Source organism: Oncorhynchus gorbuscha, linkage group LG02 (assembly GCF_021184085.1).
Source record: "Oncorhynchus gorbuscha isolate QuinsamMale2020 ecotype Even-year linkage group LG02, OgorEven_v1.0, whole genome shotgun sequence".
Taxonomy (NCBI): Eukaryota; Metazoa; Chordata; class Actinopteri; order Salmoniformes; family Salmonidae; genus Oncorhynchus; species Oncorhynchus gorbuscha.
In genome coordinates, this window is record NC_060174.1 from 43,531,781 (window position 1) to 43,558,013 (window position 26,233).

At 41.6% G+C, this 26,233-nt stretch overlaps 1 protein-coding gene across 2 annotated transcripts in view; it reads left to right on the forward strand.

Moving 5' to 3' along the window:
• Positions 1–1,643: 1,643 nt before the first annotated feature.
• btbd11b (BTB (POZ) domain containing 11b) overlaps positions 1,644–26,233 on the forward strand; it is a 133,297-nt gene continuing 108,707 nt past the window's right edge. For both annotated transcript variants that reach the window (XM_046310271.1, XM_046310278.1), the window contains exon 1: positions 1,644–2,730. In XM_046310271.1, the coding sequence (XP_046166227.1) occupies positions 1,863–2,730 (868 nt within the window). In that variant the 5' untranslated portion in view covers positions 1,644–1,862. The remainder of the gene's footprint in view (positions 2,731–26,233) is intronic.

A 26,233-nucleotide genomic window follows, 5' to 3' on the forward strand; every position in this document is an offset into this window, starting at 1 on the left:
TAGCTAAGCTCTGGAGTAGAAACACATCATCGTGTCTAACGGTTGCCTCGCGTCAAACTGCGCATGTGCAGGCCATCAAATCAAATGCTCTCCTTTGATATAAAGTTATTTTTTACAAAAATGAAAATGTGTCAGTTTGTCACTCATGAGGTTGGAGTGATAACAACTTCAACTACTTAAGACATTGGCTGGAGTCAAGGTTGTGCCTTTAAATTTAGAAAAAAATAACAAATAAGGAAACATTTTTCACTTCTCTCATTGACTTCTCAAACCCCGGGCTGGTCTGTTTGGTTTCACAAGCATTCCTGGAATTCTCACAATCTTGGGCCTCTGGGTTTAGAAACTCTGTGATGATGTTGTCTACTTTGACACTCTGATTGGTTAGATTTGTTAGAGATGATCCAATCGCTGATTAATTTGTTTTGTACAATGCCCCTCATTTGGAAGTCCCACAAATGACTTCTAGGATGGCAGTTTCAGACTGAATGTATGTAGCAATCGATAGAGCAGCAGAGTTAAATTCAGGGTGAGTCATCGGACAAGTGGAACATCCCACTAGCCCATGCATCAACCAATCCAATGCTTTTACATTTGTGGGAATTTAGACTTCAGGAGATAGGTGATATTAAGATGTGCCCAAAGCTATCTATGGCATAGGGCTGTCAATCAGCTCAGGGACATTTTCTGTTGTTACACATGTTGACATTCACAATATGTTATGTACAGTGTAACCAACCTCTCTCTCTCTCTCTCTCTCTCTCTTTCTCCCTCTCTCATACATGCAGTTTGTGTGTGCCTGTAAAATTATAATTTTTAGCCTGTCAAAGGCTCTATCCACACACATGCGCGTGCGCATACACACACACACACACAGTCAATCAAAAGATGCATCTTTAGCATTTGATGCAGTATAACGTGCGACCTTGACAAAGAATGTAGATGTCTTCCTATCAATGAGCTCTAGCTATCTCCATGTAAGGGACGCAGACCACAGAGAGGGGATACATTATGCATGTCATCCATTATTAATAGTCTTGAGTCATGTTACCATCATTACTGGCAGAAAAAAAATGTGTAAGGGACTTTACTATCCATAGCATGACACATTTGCTGCACTATGTGGATAACCACATTATCCAGTTTATCCAGTCAATTAGAATCAGACCATTAGCAATGATGTTTGACATGTTCAAATTACAGCAAATAAAAGGACTGTGGTGTTCCTCTGCCCAGGCTTTGCTGATGCATGCCAGATCTTACAACGCTTGGATAGGTATTTAGGTATAAGATACCCACATCATATATTATAGCAATCTGTCAGTCAATGACACAATCGATGAAGTAGCGCGCAACCATTGGTTAATGCAGGGGAACTCGACCATAGCTTACCTTATGAAGTTATATTTTCCAATATAAGCTAACAATTAAATTAAGAATATTACATTAAAAATAATTCTATAGGTATTTAATATTCACTTCTCCTATGGGCTGTACATTGAACTGAGTAGCCTAATCTACATTAATAGATGGAGGCGGTCCTAATTCAAAAACTCAGTTTTCCCGAGAGGTTATTGGCCGTTTAAAGCGCTCTATTCTCCATAGCCCCGCCTCCATCTATCAGGCTCTTACTGCGTAAAATACAGACCACTGTAGCTGCACGATGTGCTACGATGCAACGACTTTGAAGTTTTAGTTTGGACTGGGGAATAGCAAGTTGATGTTTTTTCAATGAAGGCAACAGGATAAAATGTTTAATCTTCAGAATACATTGCACTAGGGCTTTAATTGCATTAATTTAATTTTATTAGGCGACGTTTTGTGCCATTAATTCCAAAGCCCTCTTTACAGTATGAGGTGTAGTTATGGCAAGGAGTAGTAATAAGTCAGTTACGAGGACCCTGGAGGATTTGACGCTTGATTCGGGTTATGGTGGAGCAGCGGACTCCTTCAGGTCTTCCAGTGCTTCACTGTGCTGTTCCGAGGCACATATACCGTATGCGCATGGGGCGAATTTCTGGCATTTAACCGACTCCATGCACAGTCGCCACAACAGCCTAGACACTGTCAACACCGTCCTGGTCGAAGACGCCGAGAACCTGGAGTGCTTCGGACAGTGCGCTAAACTACCCGAGCTAGAGGACGTGCCATGGAGCCTCGGGGAAGTAGAGAGCGCACTAAACAAGGACGAAGAGTTGAGACTGGGGGTCGTGTCACAGGAGATCCTGGCTAGGCTCTCTGTCCTCATCAGCCGTGCGCTCGTGAGGGTCGCGAAGGAAGCGCAGCGCCTGAGTTTGCGCTATGCCAAATGCACCAAATATGAGATTCAAAGTGCCGTTAAGGTTGTCATGTCTTGGTCTGTCTCTGTGAACTGCATCACAGCGGCACTCAGTGCATTGTCCATGTACAACATGAGCACTGAGGACAAGTTCAGCCGCGGAAAGTCGCTCCGGTGCGGACTAATTTTTAACGTGGGGAAGTTCTTCAGGTGGATGGTGGACAGCCGGGTTGCGGTGAGGATCCACGAGCACGCGGCCATCTACCTGACAGGGTGCATGGAGAGTCTTTTCCGAGAAGTGTACGCGCGGGCACTGCGCAGCGCACTCGTGGAAAAAGATAACGGGATCCCTAAGTTCACAGTCGAGTCCCTCGAACAGGCCATCAACAACGACTCGGAGTTATGGGGATTCCTGCAGCAATATCAACACCTCATTTGTGGGAAGAATGCGAGTGGTAAGTTGTGTACCTGTTAATTAAGTTCTGTGACGCATCAATTTTGCGCGTAATTTTTACGTAGTATTTGTTATTGTGCCAAAAACAGTGAAGTGATATCACCGGCTGTAATATAGTCATTATCAAGTTAGCATTTCACTCTCGCATACAACATTGGCGTTGGACAGGAGTGGAGGGATAACATGACCTCACATATTAATTATGTATTTGTTCCCGTGTCTGTGACGTGTCAGGATCATCCTGGGTAACCTCATTGTTGAGTAACTGTATTCAAATGTTCTATGCTGACGTACAAGCATAGAGGGTCCCCAACTTACATGCTTTCGCAATGGCTGTTTCTCAACAACAACAACAACAAATCTAATTTCAACATAAGCTCTTGCCTACAGACTTCTCCATTGGTCTTCCATGCTGCAATATATTTCATCAGTTGTAATCTAATGTAATAATAACCTAATGTAATAACAGGCTTTATTACATCTGTGATATATGATTTCAAAGTGCTTCTGTGGCTCCATACTTCAACAAGGTTATGTAATACAGAGCCCCAGGGCAAGTGTTATCATGGGTTATTCTGAGTGATGTGAATGGGACTGAGTTGAAGACAGAGGAGAGGACCCTACTGATGCTGTTTTAAAGAGAGCTAAGGGGTAGGAGAAAGAGCACAGTTCAAATGGCTCCATGTACTGCCAATGGTCCTTAGCACATCATAACACCCATTGCAATTGCGACAAATGGAGACCTCAAATGCACTGTGCCTATCTGTAGAAGGTTATGTAGCCTACCTCACAGCATTCTCATTTCCAATGTGTAACAATATTTAACATATCTGAGTGATGGTTGATCTTTTAACCGAATGCTAACCGGAACCCCTCATATTGTTCCAGCCATTCTCTCTCTGCCTAGTAGGAGTAATTGAGGTGATTATTCCAGTATTATGGTAATGTTGGCCTCTCTCTTAGACTCAGTATGCATATCTTTATAGCATCTCTACTGCTACCAGAGCTATTTTCCTTCGTTGGTGATTTTCATAAACAGAACTCCATATCCATTGTGGTGATTAAATCTCCCTGTTTTTTTTTTGCATTTAGTATGACTCCCCTCCCTGCCCACCGCTCCCCTTCTCATCCATGCCCTCCTCCCCTTCTCTCTAAAGCCATAGAGTGGTCCCCTGTGCTGGCAGAGTGGGCTCCTTGGTCAGAGAGAGGGTATTTGTCCTGCAAGTTAGAGTGTATTTGTTATAGGGACCAGAGTTCTTCCTGACCATGCAATTTGATCAGGGAAAACTCTTGGCCTTATAGGCTGTCTCAGAGGCCCTTGTCAGGTCATGTGGTCAGTAAATACTACTAGAACCTAGTTTTAATTAACATCTTACTATTAAAATGTCCAAGATCAAGATAGCAGCATGTTATAGCAAAAGAAAAACAGCTGTCATTCATTGGAAAGAGCTATTATAAAGATATATTATTTTATAATCCTCTACATTTCCCACTTTCCAGTGTGAAATAAAGTCGTATTGATGTGGTAAGCATTTCATGTCATGGGAGCCATTGGAACACCACAGGGACCATTACCCCTACCATCACCACCACCACAGGGACCATTACCCCTATCATCACCACCACCACAGGGACCATTACCCCTACCATCACCACCACCACAGGGACCATTACCCCTACCATCACCACCACCACAGGGACCATTACCCCTACCATCACCACCATCACAAGGACTATTACCCCTACCATCACCACCACCACAGGGACCATTACCCCTATCATCACCACCACCACAGGGACCATTACCCCTATCATCACCACCACCACAGGGACCATTACCCCTACCATCACAGGGACCATTACCCCTACCATCACCACCACCACAGGGACCATTACCCCTACCATCACAGGGACCATTACCCCTACCATCACCACCACCACAGGGACCATTACCCCTATCATCACCACCACCACAGGGACCATCACCACCACCACAGGGACCATTACCCCTATCATCACCACCACCACAGGGACCATTACCCCTACCACCCCATAGCTTCAAGAGATATCAAAAGTAAAAATACAAGTATAAATCATTTAAAATTCCTTATGTTAAACAAACCGGCACGATTTTCTTGTTTTTTAAATTTACGGATAGTGAGGGGCACACTCCAACACTCACACATCATTTACAAACTAAGAATTTGTGTTTAATGAGTCCGCCAGATCAGAGGCAGTAGGGATGACCAGACATGTTCTCTTGATAAGTTCTCTAAAATGTGCAGTTTTGTCAAACAACACAATGCCTCAAGATTTGAGGGAGCGTGCAATTGGCATGCTGACTGCAGAAATGTCCACCAGAGCTGTTGACAGAAAATGAATGTTCATTTATTTACCATAAGCCGCCTACAACGTTGTTTTAGAGAATTTGTCTTTACATCCAACCAGCCTCACAACCACAGACCACGTGTAACCACACCAGCCCAGGACCTCCACATCCATCTTTTTCACCTGACTGCAGTTTATCGTCGTAACCGAATTCAGTGAGCAAATGCTCACGTTCGATGCCACTGGCACGCTTGGGAAGTGGGCTCTTCATGTATGAATCCCAATTTCAACTGTACTGGGCAGATGGCAGACGGCGTGTAGGGTGTCATGTGGGCAAGCGGTTTGGTGATGTCAACTTCGTGAACAGAGTGCCCCATGGTGACGGTGGGATTATGGTATGGGCAGGCATAAGCTACGAACAATGAATGCAATTGTATTTTATTGATAGCAATTTGAATGCACACCACACACATGCTGAGGCCCATTGTCGTGCCATTCATTCGCCGCCATAACCTCATGTTTCAGCATGATAACGCATGGACCCGTGTCGCAAGGATCTGTAAACAATTCCTAGAAGCTGAAACTTTCTCAGTTCTTCCATGGCCTGCATACTCACCAGACATGTCACCCATTGAGAATATTTGGGATGCTCTGGATCGACATGTACGACAGCGTGTTCCAGTTCCCGCCAATATCCAGCAACTTCGCATAGCCATTGAAGAGCAGGGGGACAACATTCAACAGCCTGATCAACTCTATGCAAAGGAGATGTGTTGCATAGCATGGTAGTCTTACCAGATACTGACTGGTTTTCTGATCCAAGCCCCTACCTTTTTTTAAGTGATCTGTGACCAACAAATGCATATTTGTATTCCCAGTCATGTGAAAACCATAGATTAGGGCCTAATTTATTTATTTCAATTGACAGATTTCGTTATATGAACTGTAACTCAGTAAAACCTTTGAAACTGTTGCACGTTGCGTTTATATTTTTGTTCAGTGTATATTACGTTCTCAGCATCAACAAAACTCTCTCTATCTTGTTAAGTGTGTTCAGGTGTGTTGACCGTCTTAATGCTTGTTTCCTTTGAAATGAGGTCTATTTAAAAAGACTAAAATGAAGAGCTTTGTCTGCATAAAACAGGACACGCTGGCTCCATGCTGGTGGCACAGTGGACTAATTCCACGGATTGAGAATAGAATATTCTAGGTTTGAATGTTCCTGTCACATTAAAACATTTGTGTCTGCATGATTAATGTCTAAGCTAAGGAAGTTAATTTCCATATGACCTTTCTGTGCTGGGAGTAAACATGTTTTTTTTAACCCAAAATTAACTAGCAGTGTTATTAAAAGTAGAAAGTTTTAAGGAAGTTATTCAAAAACCTGACCTAACATTTATATTCTCATATCGTTAATAAAATATCTCCCAGGAAAACATTCAAGGAACCAGAGTAAAACGTTCTCAGAACCTCCCTGGTATGTATGTAGTTCTGTCCTTGAGCGCTTCTTGTCTATTGATGTTCTTTATTATGTCATTCTGTATTTTGTTTCATGTTTGGTGTGGACCCCAGGAAGAGTAGCTACTGCTTTTTCAACAGCTAATGGGGATCCTAATAAAATACCAAAAAATTCCAAATACTTGCAACCTAAATATAAACTTTCAGAACAGGGAAAATCTTTACTTCTGTTCTCAGAACGTTTAAAAAACGTTCAGTGTTACCTGTCAGGAAACATATAGCTTCCTTTCCACAACCAATGTGAAATCAAAAACATACGTTCCGACAACTTCCAAAGAACCAAATGTACTAGCTGGGATTTCTCTACAGTGCAAGTTAGACACATGGGGCTTATTTAATTTTAGACACAAGTTTTATGTCAGTTTAGTATGCTATGTCTGGGTGTGTTTCTCTATAGTCTATGGAGACTGCAGCTGTGAGAGAATGTGTAGGTTGAAGTTCCATTCAGGGCTGCTTTGTGCCTTATCCAGTATTTCCCTGTGAGATTGGTGCCTGTTGTCCACAGTATGACATGTGCTGTGGTAAGCATTGTGGTCCAACAGGAATGAGAGGGGTTTGCTATGGTACCTGACTGTAGCAGACCCTGTAATGTCTGGGGCTGGGATATCTGTGGCATAGAAAAACACACACATACCCACACACACACACACACAGTCTTGTATAACAAATCTTGTGGGGACACAATTCAGTCCCATTCAAAATCCTATTTCCCCTAAACCTTAAAACCTAACCTTAACCCTAAACGTAATTCTAACCTTAAACCTAAACCCCTTTGATCAAATATTTGTTTGTTTGCTTTTCTTGTGGGGACTTTGACGCGCGCACGCACACGCACACGCACACGCACACACACACACACACACACACACACACACACACACACACACACACACACACACACACACACACACACACACACACACACACACACACACACACACACACACACACACACACACACACACACACACACACACACAAGCCCCTTGCTTAGAGAGCAGCAATGGGTTTAATAATGAGTGTAGGCAAAGTTAATGCTACATGGTGTGTGTTACTGTGGTTTCACAGACATTTGAGGTGAGGAGGGATTTTTGCCAACTTTATTTCAGATGATCAAGCACTAAGACGTGATCAAAAACCAGCCAAACCAGAACCCAAGGTGGAGATGGATTTAGTGTCTAAGGTTTATCTTTGACATTATTCATAGGCCATGGAGGATTTCTGAAAAACATTTAGCCGTCTCCCTTTCTCATACACTGCGTGATGACACATGCAGCTGGCAGACTGACATTAAGCACATTGCACTCTGTCTCAGTCAGAGTCTATGGGAGCCAGTGCAACTGCGGAGTCACTGTGCACCAGACAGATAGAAACTGAGCATCAGCAGCATTGTATCCAAGAAGACCTTGGATATACACTGAGTGTACAAAACATTAAGAACACCTGCTCTTTCCATGACATAGACTAACCAGGTGAATCCAGGTGAAAATGCCGCCGAATAAGAAGGAAGATGTTTTACGTGCCCCCAACCGATTGTGTGGTTTTTTGCTTTGTTTGTAACATTTTTTTACTTATTTTGTATGTAATGTTGCCGCGACCGTCTCTTATGACCAAAAATTATTTCTGGACATCAGGACTGCGAGAAAACAAGAATAACGCTCACCCAGAGGCGGTACTCCTAGTAGCCAGGGACTTTTAATGCAGGGAAACTTAAATCCGTTTTACCAAATTTCTATCAGCATGTTAAATGTGCAACCAGAAGAAAAAGCACTCTGGACCAGCTCTCCCTCACCCTCCAATCTGACCATAATTCTATCCTCCTGATTCCTGCTTACAGGCTAAAATTAAAGAAGGACGCACCAGTGACTAGATCAATAAAAAAGTGGTCAGATGAAATAGATGCTAAGCTACAGGATTGTTTTGCTAGCACAGACTGGAATATGTTCTGGGAATCCTCCGATGGCATTGAGGAGTACACCACATCAGTCACTGGCTTCGTCAATAAGTGCACACAATAAGTGCACAGTTACCATAGCCCAACCAGAAGACATGGATTAACATCTGCACTGAGCTAAAGGCTAGAGCTGCCACTTTCAAGGAGCGGGACTCTAACCCGCAAGCTTATAAGAAATCCCGGTATGCCCTCCAAAGAACCATCAAACAGGCAGAGCGTCAATGCAGGACTAAGATCGAGTCGTACTACACCGGCTCTGACGCTCGTCGGATGTGGCAGGGCTTGCAAACCATTACAGACTACAAAGGGAAGCACAGCGAAGAGCTGCCCAGTGACACGAGCCTATCAGACGAGCTAAACTACTTCTATGCTCGCTTTGAGGCAAATAACACTGAAACATGCGTGAGAGCACCAGCTGTTCCGGAAGACTGTGATCACGCTCTCCGCAGCCGATGTGAGTAAGACCTTTAAACAGGTCAACATTCACAAGGCCGCAGGGCCAGATGGATTACCAGGACGTGTACTGCAAGCATGCACTGACCAACTGGCAAGTGTCTTCACTGACATTTTCAGCCTCTCCTTGTCAAAGTTTATAATACCAACATGTTTTAAGCAGACCACCATAGTGCCTGTGCCCAAGAACACTAAGGTAACCTGCCTAAATGACTACCAACCCATAGCTTTGAAAGTCTGGTCATGGCTCACATCAACACCATTATCCCAGTAATGCAAGACCCACTCCAATTTGCATACCACCCCAACAGATCCACAGATGATGCAATCTTTATTGCACTCCACACTGCCCTTTCCCACCTGGACAAAGGAACACCTATGTGAGAGTGATATTCATTGACCACAGCTCTGCGTTCAACACCATAGTGCCCTCAAAGCTCATCAATAAGCTAAGGAACCTGAGACTAAACACCTCCCTCTGCAACTGGATCCTGGACTTCCTGATGGGCAGGCCCCAGGTGGTAAGGGTAGGTAAGGGTAGGCCCCTTATGGGTGCGTGTGCTCAGTCCCCACCTGTAGTCTTTGTTCACTTACGACTGCAGGGCCAGGCACGACTCTAACACCATCATTAAGTTTGCCGATGACACAACAGTGGTAGGCCTGATGACTGACAACGACGAGACAGCCTATAGGGAGGAGGTCAGAGACCTGGGCGTGTGGTGCCAGGACAGCCTCCTCTCCCTCAACGTGATCAAGACGACGGAGATGATTGTGGACGACAGGAAAAAGAGAACCGAGCACACCCCCATTCTCATCGACGGAGCCATAGTGGAGCAGGTTGAGAGTTTCAAGTTCCTTGGTGTCCACATCACCAACAAACTAACATGGTCCAAACACACCAAGACAGTCGTGAAGAGGGCACAACAAAACCTATTCCCCCTCAGGAGACTGAAAAGATTTGGCATGGGTCCTCAGATCCTCAAAAGGTTCTACAGCTGCACTATCGAGAGCATCCTGATTGGTTGCATCACTGCCTGGTATGGCAACTGCTCGGCCTCCAACCGCAATGCGCTACAGAGGGTAGTGTGAATGACCCTGTACATCACTGGAGCCAAGCTTCCTGCCATCCAGGACCTCTATACCAGGCGGTGTCAGAGGAAGGCCCTAAAATTTTTCAAAGATTCCAGCCACCCTAGTCATAGATTGTTCTCTCTGCTACTGCATGGTAAGCGGTACAGGAGCACCAAGGTTTTGTCCAAGAGTCTTCTAAACAGCTACTACCCCCAAGCCATAAGACTCCTGAACACCTAATCAAATGGCTACCCAGACTATTTGCATTGACCCCCCCCCCTTTTTACACCGCTGCTATTCTCTGTTATTATCATCTATGCATAGTCACTTTAATAACTCTACATGCATGTACATATTACCTCAACTAACCGGTTCCCCCGCACATTGACTCTATACCGGTACCCCCCTGTATGTAGTCTTGCTATTGTTATTTTACTGCTGCTCTTTAATTAGTTGTTACACTTATTTCTTATTCTTATCCATATATTTTTTAAACTGCATTTTTGGTTAGGGGCTCTTAAGAAAGCATATGTAATCAAATTGTTGTATTTGGCGCATGTGACTAATACAATTTGATTTGATTTGAACGCTATGATCCCATATTGATGTCACTTGATAAATTCACATCAGTATAGAGGAAAGGGAGGAGACATGTTAAGGATTGTTAAGCCTTGAGACATTTGGGACATAGATTGTGTATGTGTGTGTCATGATGTTGGCCTGTGGGTAGGTTTATGACAGTGATAAATACCTCTTTCCCCCTTTTTCCTCTCTCCACCCTACTAATGGTACATTTGCAAACCCTTGGTTAACATAGAGATTCTGGGAACATCAGAAGGTGGGGGGAAATGAACAATATTCTGGTAATCCGACCAATGGTGGTACTTAATGAATATGATGTCAGTTTGGTTGTCATCTGAGACATTCTCATCAATGAAAAGATAACATCAATTCTACAGTGGAAAGTCTACCCATCAGAGTTATCGGATTCACATGGAATTGTTGTTCAATTTAAATGTTTGAATATGAAATTATTTGTGATGGGATGAAATGTGTTTTTAGCTTCTAAAATTTGAGATTTGGGTTTTCATAAGATAGGGCTCTGCTCAATCAGTGGCCCGCCCCTGTGAAGGGACATGGGCTATAAAACTTTTCAAACACGCCCTCCTCTCCTTTGAGAGGAGGCTGTTCTAAGGGCAAAAGCGGGAGTTGCAGCTCAATATTAGGAAGGTGTTCTTAATGTTTTTTTACATTCAGTGTATAATCCCATGAAAAAACAGCAGTCTGCAGTGCTATACCAGCAAGCAAGTAAATGCAATAGGGAGACCACATTAGTTATCCTCCAGGGATTTGAAACATCGGAGGGCATCCTCGTAAAATTCTGACGTAGCCTCCCATTAATATCGCATTGATACCCCTTGACTCATTTAGGATTCGACCCATAGTGAATGGCTCATGGTGTGTGGAAAATCTTTTTTTAGAGAGAGGATTTGGCATGATGAAGTAAACAACCGATCGGTACTTCTGAATATAGCTCGTGGGAGTCAGGGTCCACAAGTGGCAATGCCGATTAGTCAGACAAAGCTGTGCTGTCACACACACTCATTCTCTATAGACTTGCTCCAAGCTACTCCTGTAGCTTGGAGGCACAGTCTAGTTCTGCATGCAGACAGGTATTTTGGTTGAAAATGTGTTCTGCATAAAAATAAATGACATTAACTTACTTATATTATATCTTTTAAATGGAATATAGCCAACAATATAATTTTTTATGATATCATTTACTTTTACTACAATGCTGCTTTAGGCTTATTGTCAGTGACAATGTGTATTTCATCTTACTGAGGCCTGTAGGAAAGAGAGGAGCTCAAATTCACTCAGATATTGTGGCATGTTGGAGCAAGACTCTAGGTTTCTGCTCCTTGATTCATGATAAGTGAACCATGAACAATGGTTCTCAGTAATGTTCGTACACACACACACACACACACACACACACACACACACACACACACACACACACACACACACACACACACACACACACACACACACACACACACACACACACACACACACACACACACACACACACACACACACACACACACACACACACACACACACACACACACACTCTCTCGTCTTTTCTCGGCTATGTTTGTTTCTCTCAACCAATACCAGATTTAGTCAGATAAGACCTCTAATCTGGTTAAAGATCAACATCAACAAAAAGGCTTCCAGGCAGAGTTGTGGACTCGAGCAACGTTCGCTCTAATTTTTCTCATCACTGAGCACATTTTGCTGAGCGCAAACTTGATCATTGTGAAAATTCTGTGCAACTTCCAGCACGTGTTTACTGTGAACAGTGAGTCTGTACCCACTTTAAGTTAGTTTTAATAGTGAACATGTAGGATACTGTGACTATTAGATCATAATGTAGGCCTACCAGGATCGCCTACCATCAAAAACCCTGAGAGAAAATGCATCCCATAACATTTTAACATGGAAATAGCTGTTATATCATTCAGCCTACAGAAGCAGCCAATGTGAGTTGTTCAATGTTTGCCTACATTCCTTGAGACTTTTGACTTTTTCCCTGATCAGATAGCCCCCTACACCACACAGTCTGCATGCTGTACCCGTTAAAGGGATGGTTCGGGATTTTGACAATGAGGCCTTTTATCTACTTCCCCATATTCAGACAAACTCGTGGACCTTGTTCCCTCCAAATTCATTTAGGCTATGAGTAAATTTCAGGTCTGATGAGCACAAACCTGAACTTTGAGAACATTCTGTGAAACTTCCAGCGTGCATTCACTGTAAACACTGAGACTGTACCCGCTTTAAGTTACAATGTAACGACGTTCGTCTGTTGAAGAAAGAGAGTCGGACCGAAATGCAGCGTGTTGGTTACTCATGACTTTAATGAACTGAATCGCGGTACATGAAATAACTGAATACTTAAATACAAAAACAACAGAACGGAATGTGAAACTTATTACAGCCTATCTGGTGAATACTACACAAAGACAGGAACAAACACCCACAAAATACAAAGCGAAACTCAGGCTGCCTAAATACGGTTCCCAATCAGAGACAACGATAAGCACCTGACTCTAATTGAGAATCGCCTCAGGCAGCCAAGCCTATACCACACCCCTAATCAGCCGCGATCCCAAATAATACAAACCCCAATACGAAACACAACATATAAACCCATGTCACACCCTGGCCTACCCAAGCATATAACAAAAACACAAAATACAATGACCAAGGCGTGACATACAGTTTTAGACAGTGGTCAAGTAGGCTACATTGGCTGTTTGGTCATAATGTAGGCAAATCATCAAAAACCAAAAATTTGTCAAATAACATATTAACATGGAAATAGCTGCTCTATCATTCAGTCTACAGTACCAGCCAATGTGTGGTGTTCAATGTTTGCCTACATTCCATGAGACTTTTGAAAAAAACATGCAGAGCTTGACATTAACCTGTTGATCCACTTGTCCTTCAGACAAGACGGTGACTGGAAATGTTGTTGTGTTGTTTGATGCAAGAAACCACTTTACAAAATATAATGCATTATTATTCCCATACCATTATTACAGATAATCAGATAAATTAAGCTACCCTCTGCCTATTGGCTACTTAGCTTATTCAAGCCTGTCTCAAAATACAACACTGCCACTTTAAGTAAAAAAAAAGCTTTTTACCTGACCCGCTTTTCAAAGATGTCTAATGTACACTTTGGTGCTCTTGTAAAAAGTAATCACTCCTCCATTGTTGACTACAAATGATCTATAACTGGGTTAATTAATCACTAACTAGCAAAGTATAAGAACAAAATGTGCACATGAGGCTACATGCATCTTTCGCTTTAATCTCAAAACAAGCGCATCTACTCACGACTGCTCATACTGTAAGCACTGTCCATTTCAAAGTAAATGGCACAGATCTATATATGGCAATGGTCTATTTACATATAGGCCTATTTGCAGCTCTGATTGTTTATTCCGCACTGGTTTGTGTTGAGTATGGGCTGAGTAGGGCTTGTCAATGCAATATAATCCTACTTCGATTTGCCTACAACAAAATCTCTTGCATAGTTCGTTTTGTTTTGCTATGTTGCATTGAAAGTGGCTAATATTGCGTTGTTTTGATCACAATCACAAGTAAAGGGAAACGTTAATCGTGTAATCAGGGAAAACTTTAGAAGAGTGGTCACCAACCTGTTCTGAGTCAGCTTGACTTAAAAAAGGTAAACATATGCACCATTAACCAATTAAAAACAGCACTGTAACAATGAGGTTTGTACAGTAAGCTATAGGCCCAATATATTATCATTGCATATTGTCTCTGCTTGAATTGCCCCACCAATGCATTGTATTTCGGGCTATTTAAAAAAATATATATTTCAAAATTTGAGATACTGGTAACATATCCGTTGTTGTATTACTTGTGAGGTACAGCTGAGTGAGCATACATTGAAATACACTGAACAAAAATATAAACGAAACAGGTAAAGTGTTGGAACCATGTTTTGTGAACTGAAATAAAAGATCCCAGAAATTTTCCATACGTATGAAAAGCTTATTTCTCTTACATTTTGTACACACATTTCTTTATATCCTTTGCCAAGATAATCCATCCACCTGACAGGAGTGGCAGATAAAGAAGCTGATTAAAAACCTCTTTAAGGAATACCTAGGATAGGATAAAGTAATCCTTCTCAACCCCCCCCTTAAAATATTTAGATGCACTATTGTAAAGTGGCTGTTCCACTGGATGTCATAAGGTGAATGCACCAATTTGTAAGTCGCTCTGGATAAGAGCGTCTGCTAAATTACTTAAATGTAAATGTAAATGTAAAAAGCATGATCATTACACAGGTGCACCTTGTGCTGTGGACAATAAAAGGACACTCTAAAATGTGCAGTTTTGTCACACAACACAAAGCCACAGATGTGTCAAATTTTGAAGGAGTGTGCAATTGGCATGCTGACTCTAGGAATGCCCACCCAAGCTGTTACCAGAGAATTGAATGTTCATAAGCCAACCAGCCTCACAACTGCAGACCATGTGTATGGTGTCATGTGGGCCAGCGGTTTGTAAACAGAGTTTCCCATGGTGGCGGTGGGTTTATGCTATGAGCAGGCATAAACTATGGACATCGGACACAATTGCATTTTATTGATGTCAATTTGAATGCACAAACATACGTTGATGATATCCTGAGGCCCATTGTGACGCCCATTTTCTTTTAAAGTATCTGTGACCAAAAGATGCATATCTGTATTCCCAGTCATGTGAAATCTATAGATTAGGGCCTAATTTATTTATTCAAATTCTGATTTCCTCAAATCAGTAAAATCAATGAAATTGTTGCATGTTGTGTTTATTTTTTCGTGCCTGCATCTGATGGTCAGTCTCAGCAGAGGGAGAGAGCAGCAGACTGAGGGTCCACCTCTCAACAGCCCTCAACTTGAGTCGCACCTCTGCCTCATGCACAAATTAATGTTGTTACTCCTATGAACAGAGAAAGTGAAATATTCCTCGATATTAAAAAAGACCCAAGCCGCTAACAATAGCAACATTTCAAGCCTATCGATACACTTTCCTGCTCATTCATTACTGCTGCAGTGCTTGTTGTAGCGCTGGGTGGAAATAGGAAGAATGCACATTTTATGGCTTATAAAAGTGTTTAATACAAAGTGGTGACAGTGCTGAGTAAGACTCACTCATAAAAACAGTAGCTCTTTGCTGTATTCATTGACAGTCTAGTCTCTCTAATTATGGTTTTAAACATTTTGAAATCTCACAGTATCAACTTTGCTGTAGCTTTCTTTTATGCCTGCTACATTACTGCAGACAGTCATTTGAGCCATCCGATTCGCCAGTGGTAGACCTATAGTTCACTTGATTTTCTCTCTGGGCCCGCTGGGAAGGCAGTTTGTACCTTCAGACAGCAAGAAATGGTTAAAAATGGCAACAGTTCGCCTATCCAGCGCGCCCGCACATGTGCAGTTTAGAGTAGAGGTCGACCGATTAATCGGAATGGCCGATTAATTAGGGCCGATTTCAAGTTTTCATAGCAATCGGAAATCGGTATTTTTGGGCGCCGATTTGCTGTTGTTGTTTTTTTTACACCTTTATTTAATCTTTATTTAACTAGGCAAGTCAGTTAAGAACACATTCTTATTTTCAATGACGGCCTAGGAACAGTGGGTTAACTGCCTCGTTTAGGGGCAGAACGACAGATTTTCACCTTGCCAGCTCGGGGGACCCAATCTTGCAACCTTACAGTTAACTAGTCCAACGCACTAACGACCTGCTTCTCTCTCGTTACACTCCACAAGGAGACTGCCTGTTACGCAAATGCAGTAAGCCAAGGTAAGTTGCTAGCTTGCATTAAAAACAATAAAAACATAAAAAACAATCAATCATAATCACTAGTTAACTACACATGGTTGATGATATTACTAGATATTATCTAGCGTGTCCTGCGTTGCATACAATATGACTGAGCATACAAGTATCTGACTGAGCGGTGGTAGGCAGAAGCAGGCGTGTAAACATTCATTCAAACAGCACTTTCATGCATTTTGCCAGCAGCTCTTTGTTGTGCATCAAGCATTGCGCTTTTTATGACTTCAACTTCGGAGATGAGGCTCGTGTACCCGAAGTGAAATGGCTAGCTAGTTAGCACGCGCTAATTGTCGTTGTGTTGCTGGTTCGAGCCCAGGGAGGAGCGAGGAGAGGGACGGAAGCTATACTGTTACTGGTAATACTAAAGTGCCTATAAGGACATCCAATAGTCAAAGGTTAATGAAATACAAATGGTATAGAGGGAAATAGTCCTTTAATTCCTATAATAACTACAACCTAAAACTTCTTACCTGGGAATATTGAAGACTCATGTTAAAAGGAACCACCAACTTTCATATGTTCTCATGTTCTGAGCAAGGAACTGAAACGTTAGCTTTCTTACATGGCACATATTTTACATGGAACATATTGCACGTTTACTTTCTTCTCCAACACTTTGTTTTCACATTATTTAAACCACATTGATCATGTTTCATTATTTACTTGAGGCTAAATTGATTTTATTGATATTATATTAAGTTAAAATAAGTGTTCATTCAGTATTGTTGTAATTGTCATTATGACAAATAAACTAATCGGCCGATTAATCGGTATTGGCTTTTATGGTCCTACAATAATCGGTATCGATATCGACGTTGAAAAATCATAATCAGTCGACCTCTAGTTTAGAGGAAACACAATCACTTTTTTTATCCACAGAGCACATTGATAACAGGTTGTTAAAACTTCTTATGGCTGCAGGGGCAGTATTGAGTAGCTTGGATGAAAGGTGCCCAGAGGTGCCCAGAGTAAACGTCCTGCTCCTCAGTCCCAGTTGCTAATATATGCATATTATTATTCGTATTGGATAGACATTCTGAAGTTTCTAAAACAGCTTGAATGATGTTTGTGAGTATAACAGAACGCATATGGCAGGCAAAAACCTGAGAAGAAATCCAAACAGGAAGTGAGAAATCTGAGGTTGGTCGGTATTCAACCCAGCCCCTATTGAATTCACAGTGGGATATGGATGAATTGCACTTCCTATGGCTTCCGCTAGATGTCAACCGTCTTTAGAAACTTGAATGAGGCTTCTACTGTGTTGTGGGGCTGAATGAGAGCTGAATGAGCCAGGTGTCTGGCAGAGAGCCACAGGCTGGTCATGTGCATTTCACATGATAGCGACCTGCATTTCATGGCTTCTCTACACACAAAGGAATTCTCCGGTTGGAACTTTATTGAAGATTTATGATAACAACACCCTACAGATTGATTCTATACTTAGTTTGACAAGTTCCTTTGACATGTAATATAACTTTTTTATGTTTTCATCCGACGTTCGGATGGACCTGCACGAGCGTCTGGATTTTTGTACTAAACGCGCTAACAAAAGTAGCTATTTGGACATAAATAATGGACATTATCGAACAAATCAAGCATTTATTGTGGAACTAGGATTCATGGGAGTGCATTGTGATGAAGATCATCAATGGTAAGGGAATATTTATAATGTGATATCTGATTTCTGTTGACTCCAACATGGCGGATAATTTGATTTATTTTCTGAGCGCCATTTCAGATTATTGCATGGTTTGCTTTTTTCGTAAAGTTTTTTAAAAAAATCTGACACAGCGGTTGCATTAAGGAGAGGTATATCTTTAATTCCTTGTGTATAACTTGTATTTTCATCTACATTTATGATGAGTATTTCTGTTGAATTGATGTGGCTATGCAAAATCACTGGATGTTTTTGGAACTAGTGAACGTAACGCGCCAATGTAAACTCAGTTTTGTTTTTTTAAATATAAAAATGAACTTTATCAAACAAAACAAACATGCATTGTGTAACATGAATTCATATGAGTGTCATCTGATGAAGATCATCAAAGGTTAGTGATTACATTTATCTCTATTTGTGCTTTTTGTGACTACTCTTTTTGTCTGGAAAAATGGCTGGGTTTTTCTGTGAGTTGGTGGTCACCTAACATAATCGTTTGTGGTGCTTTCGCTGTAAAGCCTATTTGAAATCGGACACTGTGGTGGGATTAACAACAAGATTACCTTTAAAATGGTATAAGATACATGTATGTTTGAGGAATTGAGGAGATTTCTGTTGTTTTGAATTTGGCGCTTTGCACTTTCACTGGCTGTTGTCATATCATCCCGTTAACGGGATTGCAGCCCGAAGAAGTTTTTAAGCAACAGTTTTTTGTTTGTCCAGACCATAGAGAGACTATTGAATTAGTATCACTGTTTTAATTCCTAATCATAATGTCTAAATTCTCAAAGTAAATACTGCATATCCTTTGTCCCGTCCCTGATTTCATCGTGGGGGACAATTATTACGGTGCACCATAGACGCAACTCTTCACTTGCGCTCTCCAAACTCCCGCCAGTGGAGAGTGCTTTGTTCTCTTGTTGAAATGTTTGCTGTTGCTTTCACATGTTTAAATGCATATGTAGTAAATCAATAATTGCTAGCGTTTCATCATTCCATCTCTGTACCGTTTATTACAACACTTAGGCATTTATTTTGCATGTTTGATATGAAACATTTACATTCAGGGAGACAACTTTGGTTTTCGAAGTGTGGGGGAGATAATATTTTTTAAATCCAGTCTGATAAACAGCCTACGCGACCCCTCGGATAAACAGCCTACGCGACCCCTCGGAGTCATCCGCATGGTCCTAAAGCACACTGTTCGCCTCATTTTGTATCACATTCCAATGCTAAAACTGGGGGGGGGACAAAAATGAATGTCCACCCCATCCCCAGTGAAAGTTGCGCCCTTGCTTTCATTTATTATTTCTTACCGTCTCAGTGGGTGTGATATTTATCGTGCACATGAACGTTTGTAAGAGTCATGAGGTATTTGTATTTAATTCAATGTATGGTTTCCTTTGTTTGTATTTCCCGGGTTACGTCGTAGGTTTGTTCATAGTTCCGTGTGTAAGTGTCCTATGTCTCTGTCATTCTGGTTGTGCGTAATAGCGCGCCATCCTTTGGAGTCAGTACATTGAAAAAGAGAAAATTATTGTTCCATCTATGAATGGTGATGACATATTTAATAATCAATGTCTGATTAAGAGGAATGTAACAATGGATGTAGAAATCACATTTGACATTCCAATTGCCAATTGGGTAATTGTATGGTCCTGGGCGGTGCATATGTTCCTGGTTGAGCTACTGTTAGACAGATTTGATTTGTTTTTTTTTAAGAGGCTGTGCGGTCTTTCCCTTTAAGCCTGCATCTACACAGGCAGCCCATTTCTGATATTTTTTCCACAAATTTGTCTTTTGACTAATCACATTAGACATTTTCACATCATATTTTTATCAGAGCTAATCTGATCCGTCAAAAGACCAATTAGTGAAAAGAATATCAGAATTGGGCTGCCTGTGTAAACACAGCTGTGTCCGTTCAGATAGGAAAGGTTAAGACTGATACAGAGGCTAATTATTTTGGGCTATTGCCCATATATATTTGGTAAATCTAATTGCATATTTTGTATGACCTGTGCTTTTCAATGGTGAAAGCTTGGTAGTCCTGCACTTTCATTATTGGAACACCAAGACTTGTAAATTAATTTGCATTCCGAGCATGTAAACCTGCCTTGCCTTCTGCTGATTTCATGCTCTTACCACTGCTACATTGTCCCTATTTTACAGTTACATAATCAAAACGTGTTGTAGACAGAACAATGAAAAGTGCTGTTTGGTAGCCTCAAGAAATAGACTAAATTTGTACTTGAACAAGTCATTGCATGTATAGATTTTTAAAAAAAACTTGAATTAAGACTTGACTTGAAAAAACTTGACTCAACTTGACTTACTCTTAGAAAGCACGACTTGGACTTAACTCAAGATTCAACTTGTTTTACTTGGGACTCGACTTGAGACTCTGATCTTGCGACTTGAGACTTGCTCGTGACTCGAATAATAGTGACTTGGTCCCACCTCTGCTTTCGGGATACCAACCGATCGTCTTGATTACAACAAATTCACCACCCTATTTCTAACCATTGAAAGAAACAGTGTGGACCTGCAAATCCACCCCAATACCCATTACTACATAATACACCATAGGTTCAGTTCCACACAATTAGACCCGATTCACTGTCTCCTTAGTGTCAGTGGACACAATGATAAAGAGAGACCCATCAAACCCATCAATAGTTATGTGATGGTTTGTGTTTGAGTGGGTAGAGAGCAGGTTAATCTTCAGAGCATGTGCTAATCCTAAAGTGGAACATGCTGGCATAGCAGACTCCATTCAACCCGGACCACCGTTGCAGAACACATACAGAACACTGCTGCAGAACACATACAGAACACCGCTGCAGAACACATACAGAACACCGCTGCAGAACACATACAGAACACCGCTGCAGAACACATACAGAACACATACAGAACACCGCTGCAGAACACATACAGAACACCGCTGCAGAACACATACAGAACACATACAGAACACCGCTGCAGAACACATACAGACCACCGCTGCAGAACACATACAGAACACCGCTGCAGAACACATACAGAACACCGCTGCAGAACACATACAGACCACCGCTACAGAACACATACAGACCACCGCTGCAGAACACATACAGAACACCGCTGCAGAACACATACAGAACACCGCTGCAGAACACATACAGACCACCGCTACAGAACACATACAGACCACCGCTGCAGAACACATACAGAACACCCATGTGTTATCCAAAGATTGCTGCGATGATTTGCAATGCTAGCTAATCTATGTTCCATCATACAGTCACTTCTAAAAGGATGCAGCTGTTTGCAGCCTTGTGTTTATACTTCATGAATTTGGGAGCTCAAGACTGGTTGAGAGAGTTTATAAACAGACCAATAACAACAGAGATGGTTGAAACCAATTGACTGAAATAACGATGGCGAGATACCAAATTGACACCACTGATAGGTTTAGGATAATTTACTTCATGAAAGCTATGATCCCTTATTGATGTCACTTCTTAAATCCACTTCAATCGGTGCAAGTGAAGGTGAAGGGGTGTTCTTAATGGTTTATCCATCCAGTAGTCCTTGGCTATGGCACTTGGGCTCTATCTTGTGGCTTTGTGAAATAGGTATAAGGACACTATTATTCTAGCCTGTGTAAATCACTTTATGTGTGCTTCCCTCGCAGAGGGGAAATAAATTACTCATCAGCTGTACAACATAGGGCCTGATGTGGTTCATATGGAAGATAAACATCTCCGCTCCAGGCATGTCACCATCTCAGAGATATAAACATTCCCATGTGATTTCTGATTTATAGTGTTATCGTAGGTAGAGATGTTCAGGGCATGGGGAACAACGATGTCACTGTAGACATGCTCTGTCTGTACGTGTGTGTGTGTGTGTGTGTGTGTGTGTGTGTGTGTGTGTGTGTGTGTGTGTGTGTGTGCGTGCGTGCGTGCGTGCGTGCGTGCGTGTTTGTTTGAGAGAGAAAACATAAATGACATAATTATACTTTTTTTTTGCTGGGTCACTTCCTAGAGCCCAGTGGAACTGATGATTCAGCTCCCAAGGACTGCTATCCCACTGGGATAGCTATAACTGACTATAACAGCTCTGGTCATTGCTTTACTCAGAAAACCTCCCTCCACTCAAGTCGGATGACTTCCATAAGATTACTCCTGAAAAGAGAGGATATCTCTCCGACTCCTTTCTCAGTGCATTCATGATGAGGCACCTTTGTATCATTGCTTTGATTGAGAGTATTCATTAAAGATGGGTAATATTATTTAAAGATCTATTGAGTTTAATTAAATTAGGCACCCAACTGAAGAAAATGGACTGAAACAGGGAGAAACTACCTGAACCTGTCCAATAATAAATGTATTACTTATTTCCTATTGGAAAATGTTTTGCTATTGTGTTCCCCAATGAATAGAACCCTGAGTTTGGATGACCTTGTCCTGTCCTGGATGTCTGGCAGAGGTCTATTATTACTGTCAGTCCAGACATGGAGGACTTTGCTGGGAACCCATTCCTCCCTTCAACCCTGCAGTCTGCACACTGAGACACATAGGCCTTGGCAGATAGCCCCTTATTCAGCGTCAACCTCCAGGTTTAGTGTGTTGTGTTGTGTTGTGTTGTGTTGTGTTGTGTTGTGTTGTGTTGTGTTGTGTTGTGTTGTGTGTGTGTGTGTGTGTGTGTGTGTGTGTGTGTGTGTGTGTGTGTGTGTGTGTGTGTGTGTGTGTGTGTGTGTGTGTGTGTGTGTGTGTGTGTGTGTGTGTGTGTGTGTGTGTGTGTGTGTGTGTGTGTGTGTGTGTGTGTGTGTGTGTGTGTGTGTGTGTGTGTGTGTGTGTGTGTGCGTGCGTGCGTGCGTGCGTGCGTGCGTGCGTGCGTGCGTGCGTGCGTGCGTGCGTGCGTGTGTGTGTGTGAGTGAGAGAAAAAAAACCTGCGTTACTGTGGGTCTGTGTACATGTGTGTGAGTCTGCATGCATGTGGGTCTGTGTGTGTGTGGATTGTCCCTTTGACAGGCAAAAAGGTATCATTTTTACACAAACACACAAAATAAGAAAAGGGAAAGCATGTCAGAAACCCTATTCATTCAGGCAGCTCTTGTGCCCCTCACTCTTAGACATTGAGTAGCTTAGCCCAGCCTTGTCGAGTACCGACGACATATGGTACGCATTACTCCTCGAAGGTATGTCTTTTCTTCATGATATTTTTTTATTGCAAACACATGCTCGTTCCTGCGTGACTCTTATTTCACCCTTGCTGAGAATCGGTGAGAGACAGAATAAAAGGCTCATTGTGAGGAAACGGATGGAGAGCAGGTACAGCATAGCCCTTCATGTAGTTATATAGGAGTCGGTAGCGCTTCTCCTGCCCTTCACTGCATTCCTCAACCAACTCAAAAGCTTTACATTTAAGCTGAGTACATCAATGTATCCCCCTAGGGAAGAGGGAAGGACACTTATGATTATATTTATAATTGTCTTAAATAACCTAAATAATGCCGCTCAGCTTACTGTATGTTTTGCCTTATGGCTTAGTCATTAACATAGACTTTATTTGTTTGTTTAGCTTTTGCAGCAACTACTCTTCCTGGGGTCCACAAAAAAGCAAACTTGACAAGTAACAAAACACTGTTAGACAAGGAAAGTCACACACATTTAAAATACAATGATATACAAGCAATGCAACAACAAAAAATGATGAAGAATACATCAAAAATGATGTGTGAGTTACTGTGTCTATGTTTTTGTGTGTCCCCTCAGTCCCCGCCGTGCCATGGATTGTTTTTTAATCTGTTTTTAATGGTCATTTTGCTGTTTGCTTAAGTAATTGGAGATGGGAGTTCCATGCAATCATGGCTCTGTTTAAAACTGTGCATTGCCGTGAATTCATTTTGGAGACTGTGAAGAGACCCCTGGTGGCATGTATTGTGGGGTACGTATGTTTGTCTGAGCTGAATGTTATTTGATGCAGACAATCTGTCATTTTTGTCACAGTAATATTCTCCATAAAAACGAGACGGGAAGCAGTTAATCTCTCATAAACCCTCAACCAGGAAAGACTGGCATGCATGTTGTTGATGTTAGTTCTGTCTGTGCAGTTAAGGGCAAGGCGTGCTGCTCTGTTTTGAGTCAGCTGCAGCTTTGTTAGGTCTTTCTTTGCTGCACTTGACCATATTACCAGACAGTGATCATGATGGGACAAGACCAGAGCCTGAACAACTAGTACAGTTGATTTTTGTGTAAAAAATGCCGCTCCCAATCTTCACAACAACTTTGGCAATTGACCATCCAATGTTATACCTCGGAGTTTAACTTCCTCAACTTGCTCAATAGTCACAACCTATATGTATTTAAGACCAGTTTATTATTAATCACCCATTCTGATACTGACTGTAACTCCTTATTTATAATTTTTGTGAGCTCACTGGCTTTGGGTGCTGACATGTGAGTTTGGAGTCATCCGCATACATAATTATTCTAGCTTCAGGTATGACCATTGGGAATTCATTTGTAAAAATAGAGAGGAAAGACCCAAGGCAACTACCCTGAGGGACACCACACTGTACATACTTTATCTGATGTTAGAGAAGCTTCCATTGAAGAACACTCTCTGGATTCTATTGAATAAACCATGTGATGGAAGGTGATGTAAAGCCATAGCAAGTGAGTTTCTTCAATAACAATGTATGATCAATAACATCAAAGCTTGCCTGAAATCTAAAAATACAGCTCCAACTATAATGTTATTATCCATTTATTTTAAACAATAATAATTCATCTAAGTCAGTGCAGTAAAAGTTGAGTGCCCTTCTATATATATGCATGCTGAAAGTCAGTAGTTAACTTGTTCTCTGATAAATAGGATTGTATTTGGTCAAACACAATCCTCTCTATCAGCTTACTAAGAACAGGCAGCAAACTGATTGGGCGGCTGTTAGAGCCAGCAACGGGTGCTTTCTTATTTTTAGGAATTGAAATAACTCAAGCGTCCTTCCCTGCCTTTGGACACACACACTCCTTTAGACTTTGCTTAAAGATATAGCAAATAGGGGTGGCAATACAGTCTGCTACCATTCTCAGTAGTTTCCAATCAAGGTTGTCTATACCTGGTGGCTTATCATTATTGATAGATAACAATATTTTTCGACCTCTCTCAAATTCAAAACAGCAATCCTTCTCTTTCATTATTGTAACGGCGTTCGTCTGTTGAATGAAGAGAGTCGGACCGAAATGCAGCGTGTTGGTTACTCATGCCTTTAAAGAATGAAAACGCAGTACATGAAATAACTGAAACTAAATACAAAAACAACAGAACGGAACGTGAAACTAATACAGCCTATCTGGTGACTACAACACAGAGACAGGTACAAACACCCACGAAATACAAAGCGAAACTGAGGCTGCCTAAATACGGTTCCCAATCGGAGACAACGATAAGCACCTGACTCTAATTGAGAATCGCCTCAGGCAGCCAAACCTATACCACACCCCTAATCAGCCGCAATCCCAAATAATACAAACCCCAATACGAAACACAACATATAAACCCATGTCACACCCTGGCCAACCCAAACATATAACAAAAACACAAAATACAATGACCAAGGCGTGACAATTATTAGATATTTTATACAGGAATATGATGGTTCACTGTTCATTGTTGTCATTTCACTTATGAGCTTTTCCACTTAACTAGTAAAATATTCATTGAAATGATTGCCAATATCGAAAGGGTTTGTTATAAATGACCCATCGACTTCAATTAATGATGCAGAGGAATTAGGTTTTGATACTCTAAGTTTTTTTCCATTTTGTTTTACGTCATTTATCTTTGTTTGGTAATATAATTTCTTCTTGTTTTCATAAGGTTAGTCACAACATTATCATATCCAAATACTGACTTTAGCACATGGTGCCCTATAGCAGCACCCCCAAACAAGAGACTTTAGATGAGTCAGGTGAACTTGCAACCATAACACTTCAACATTTGACATGAGATCCTCTTTAAGCTTTACATGAATAATGTGACCGGTGTTTATGAATATATGACATTTTGTTTTTTACACTGGATAAAAGGAGAGACTCT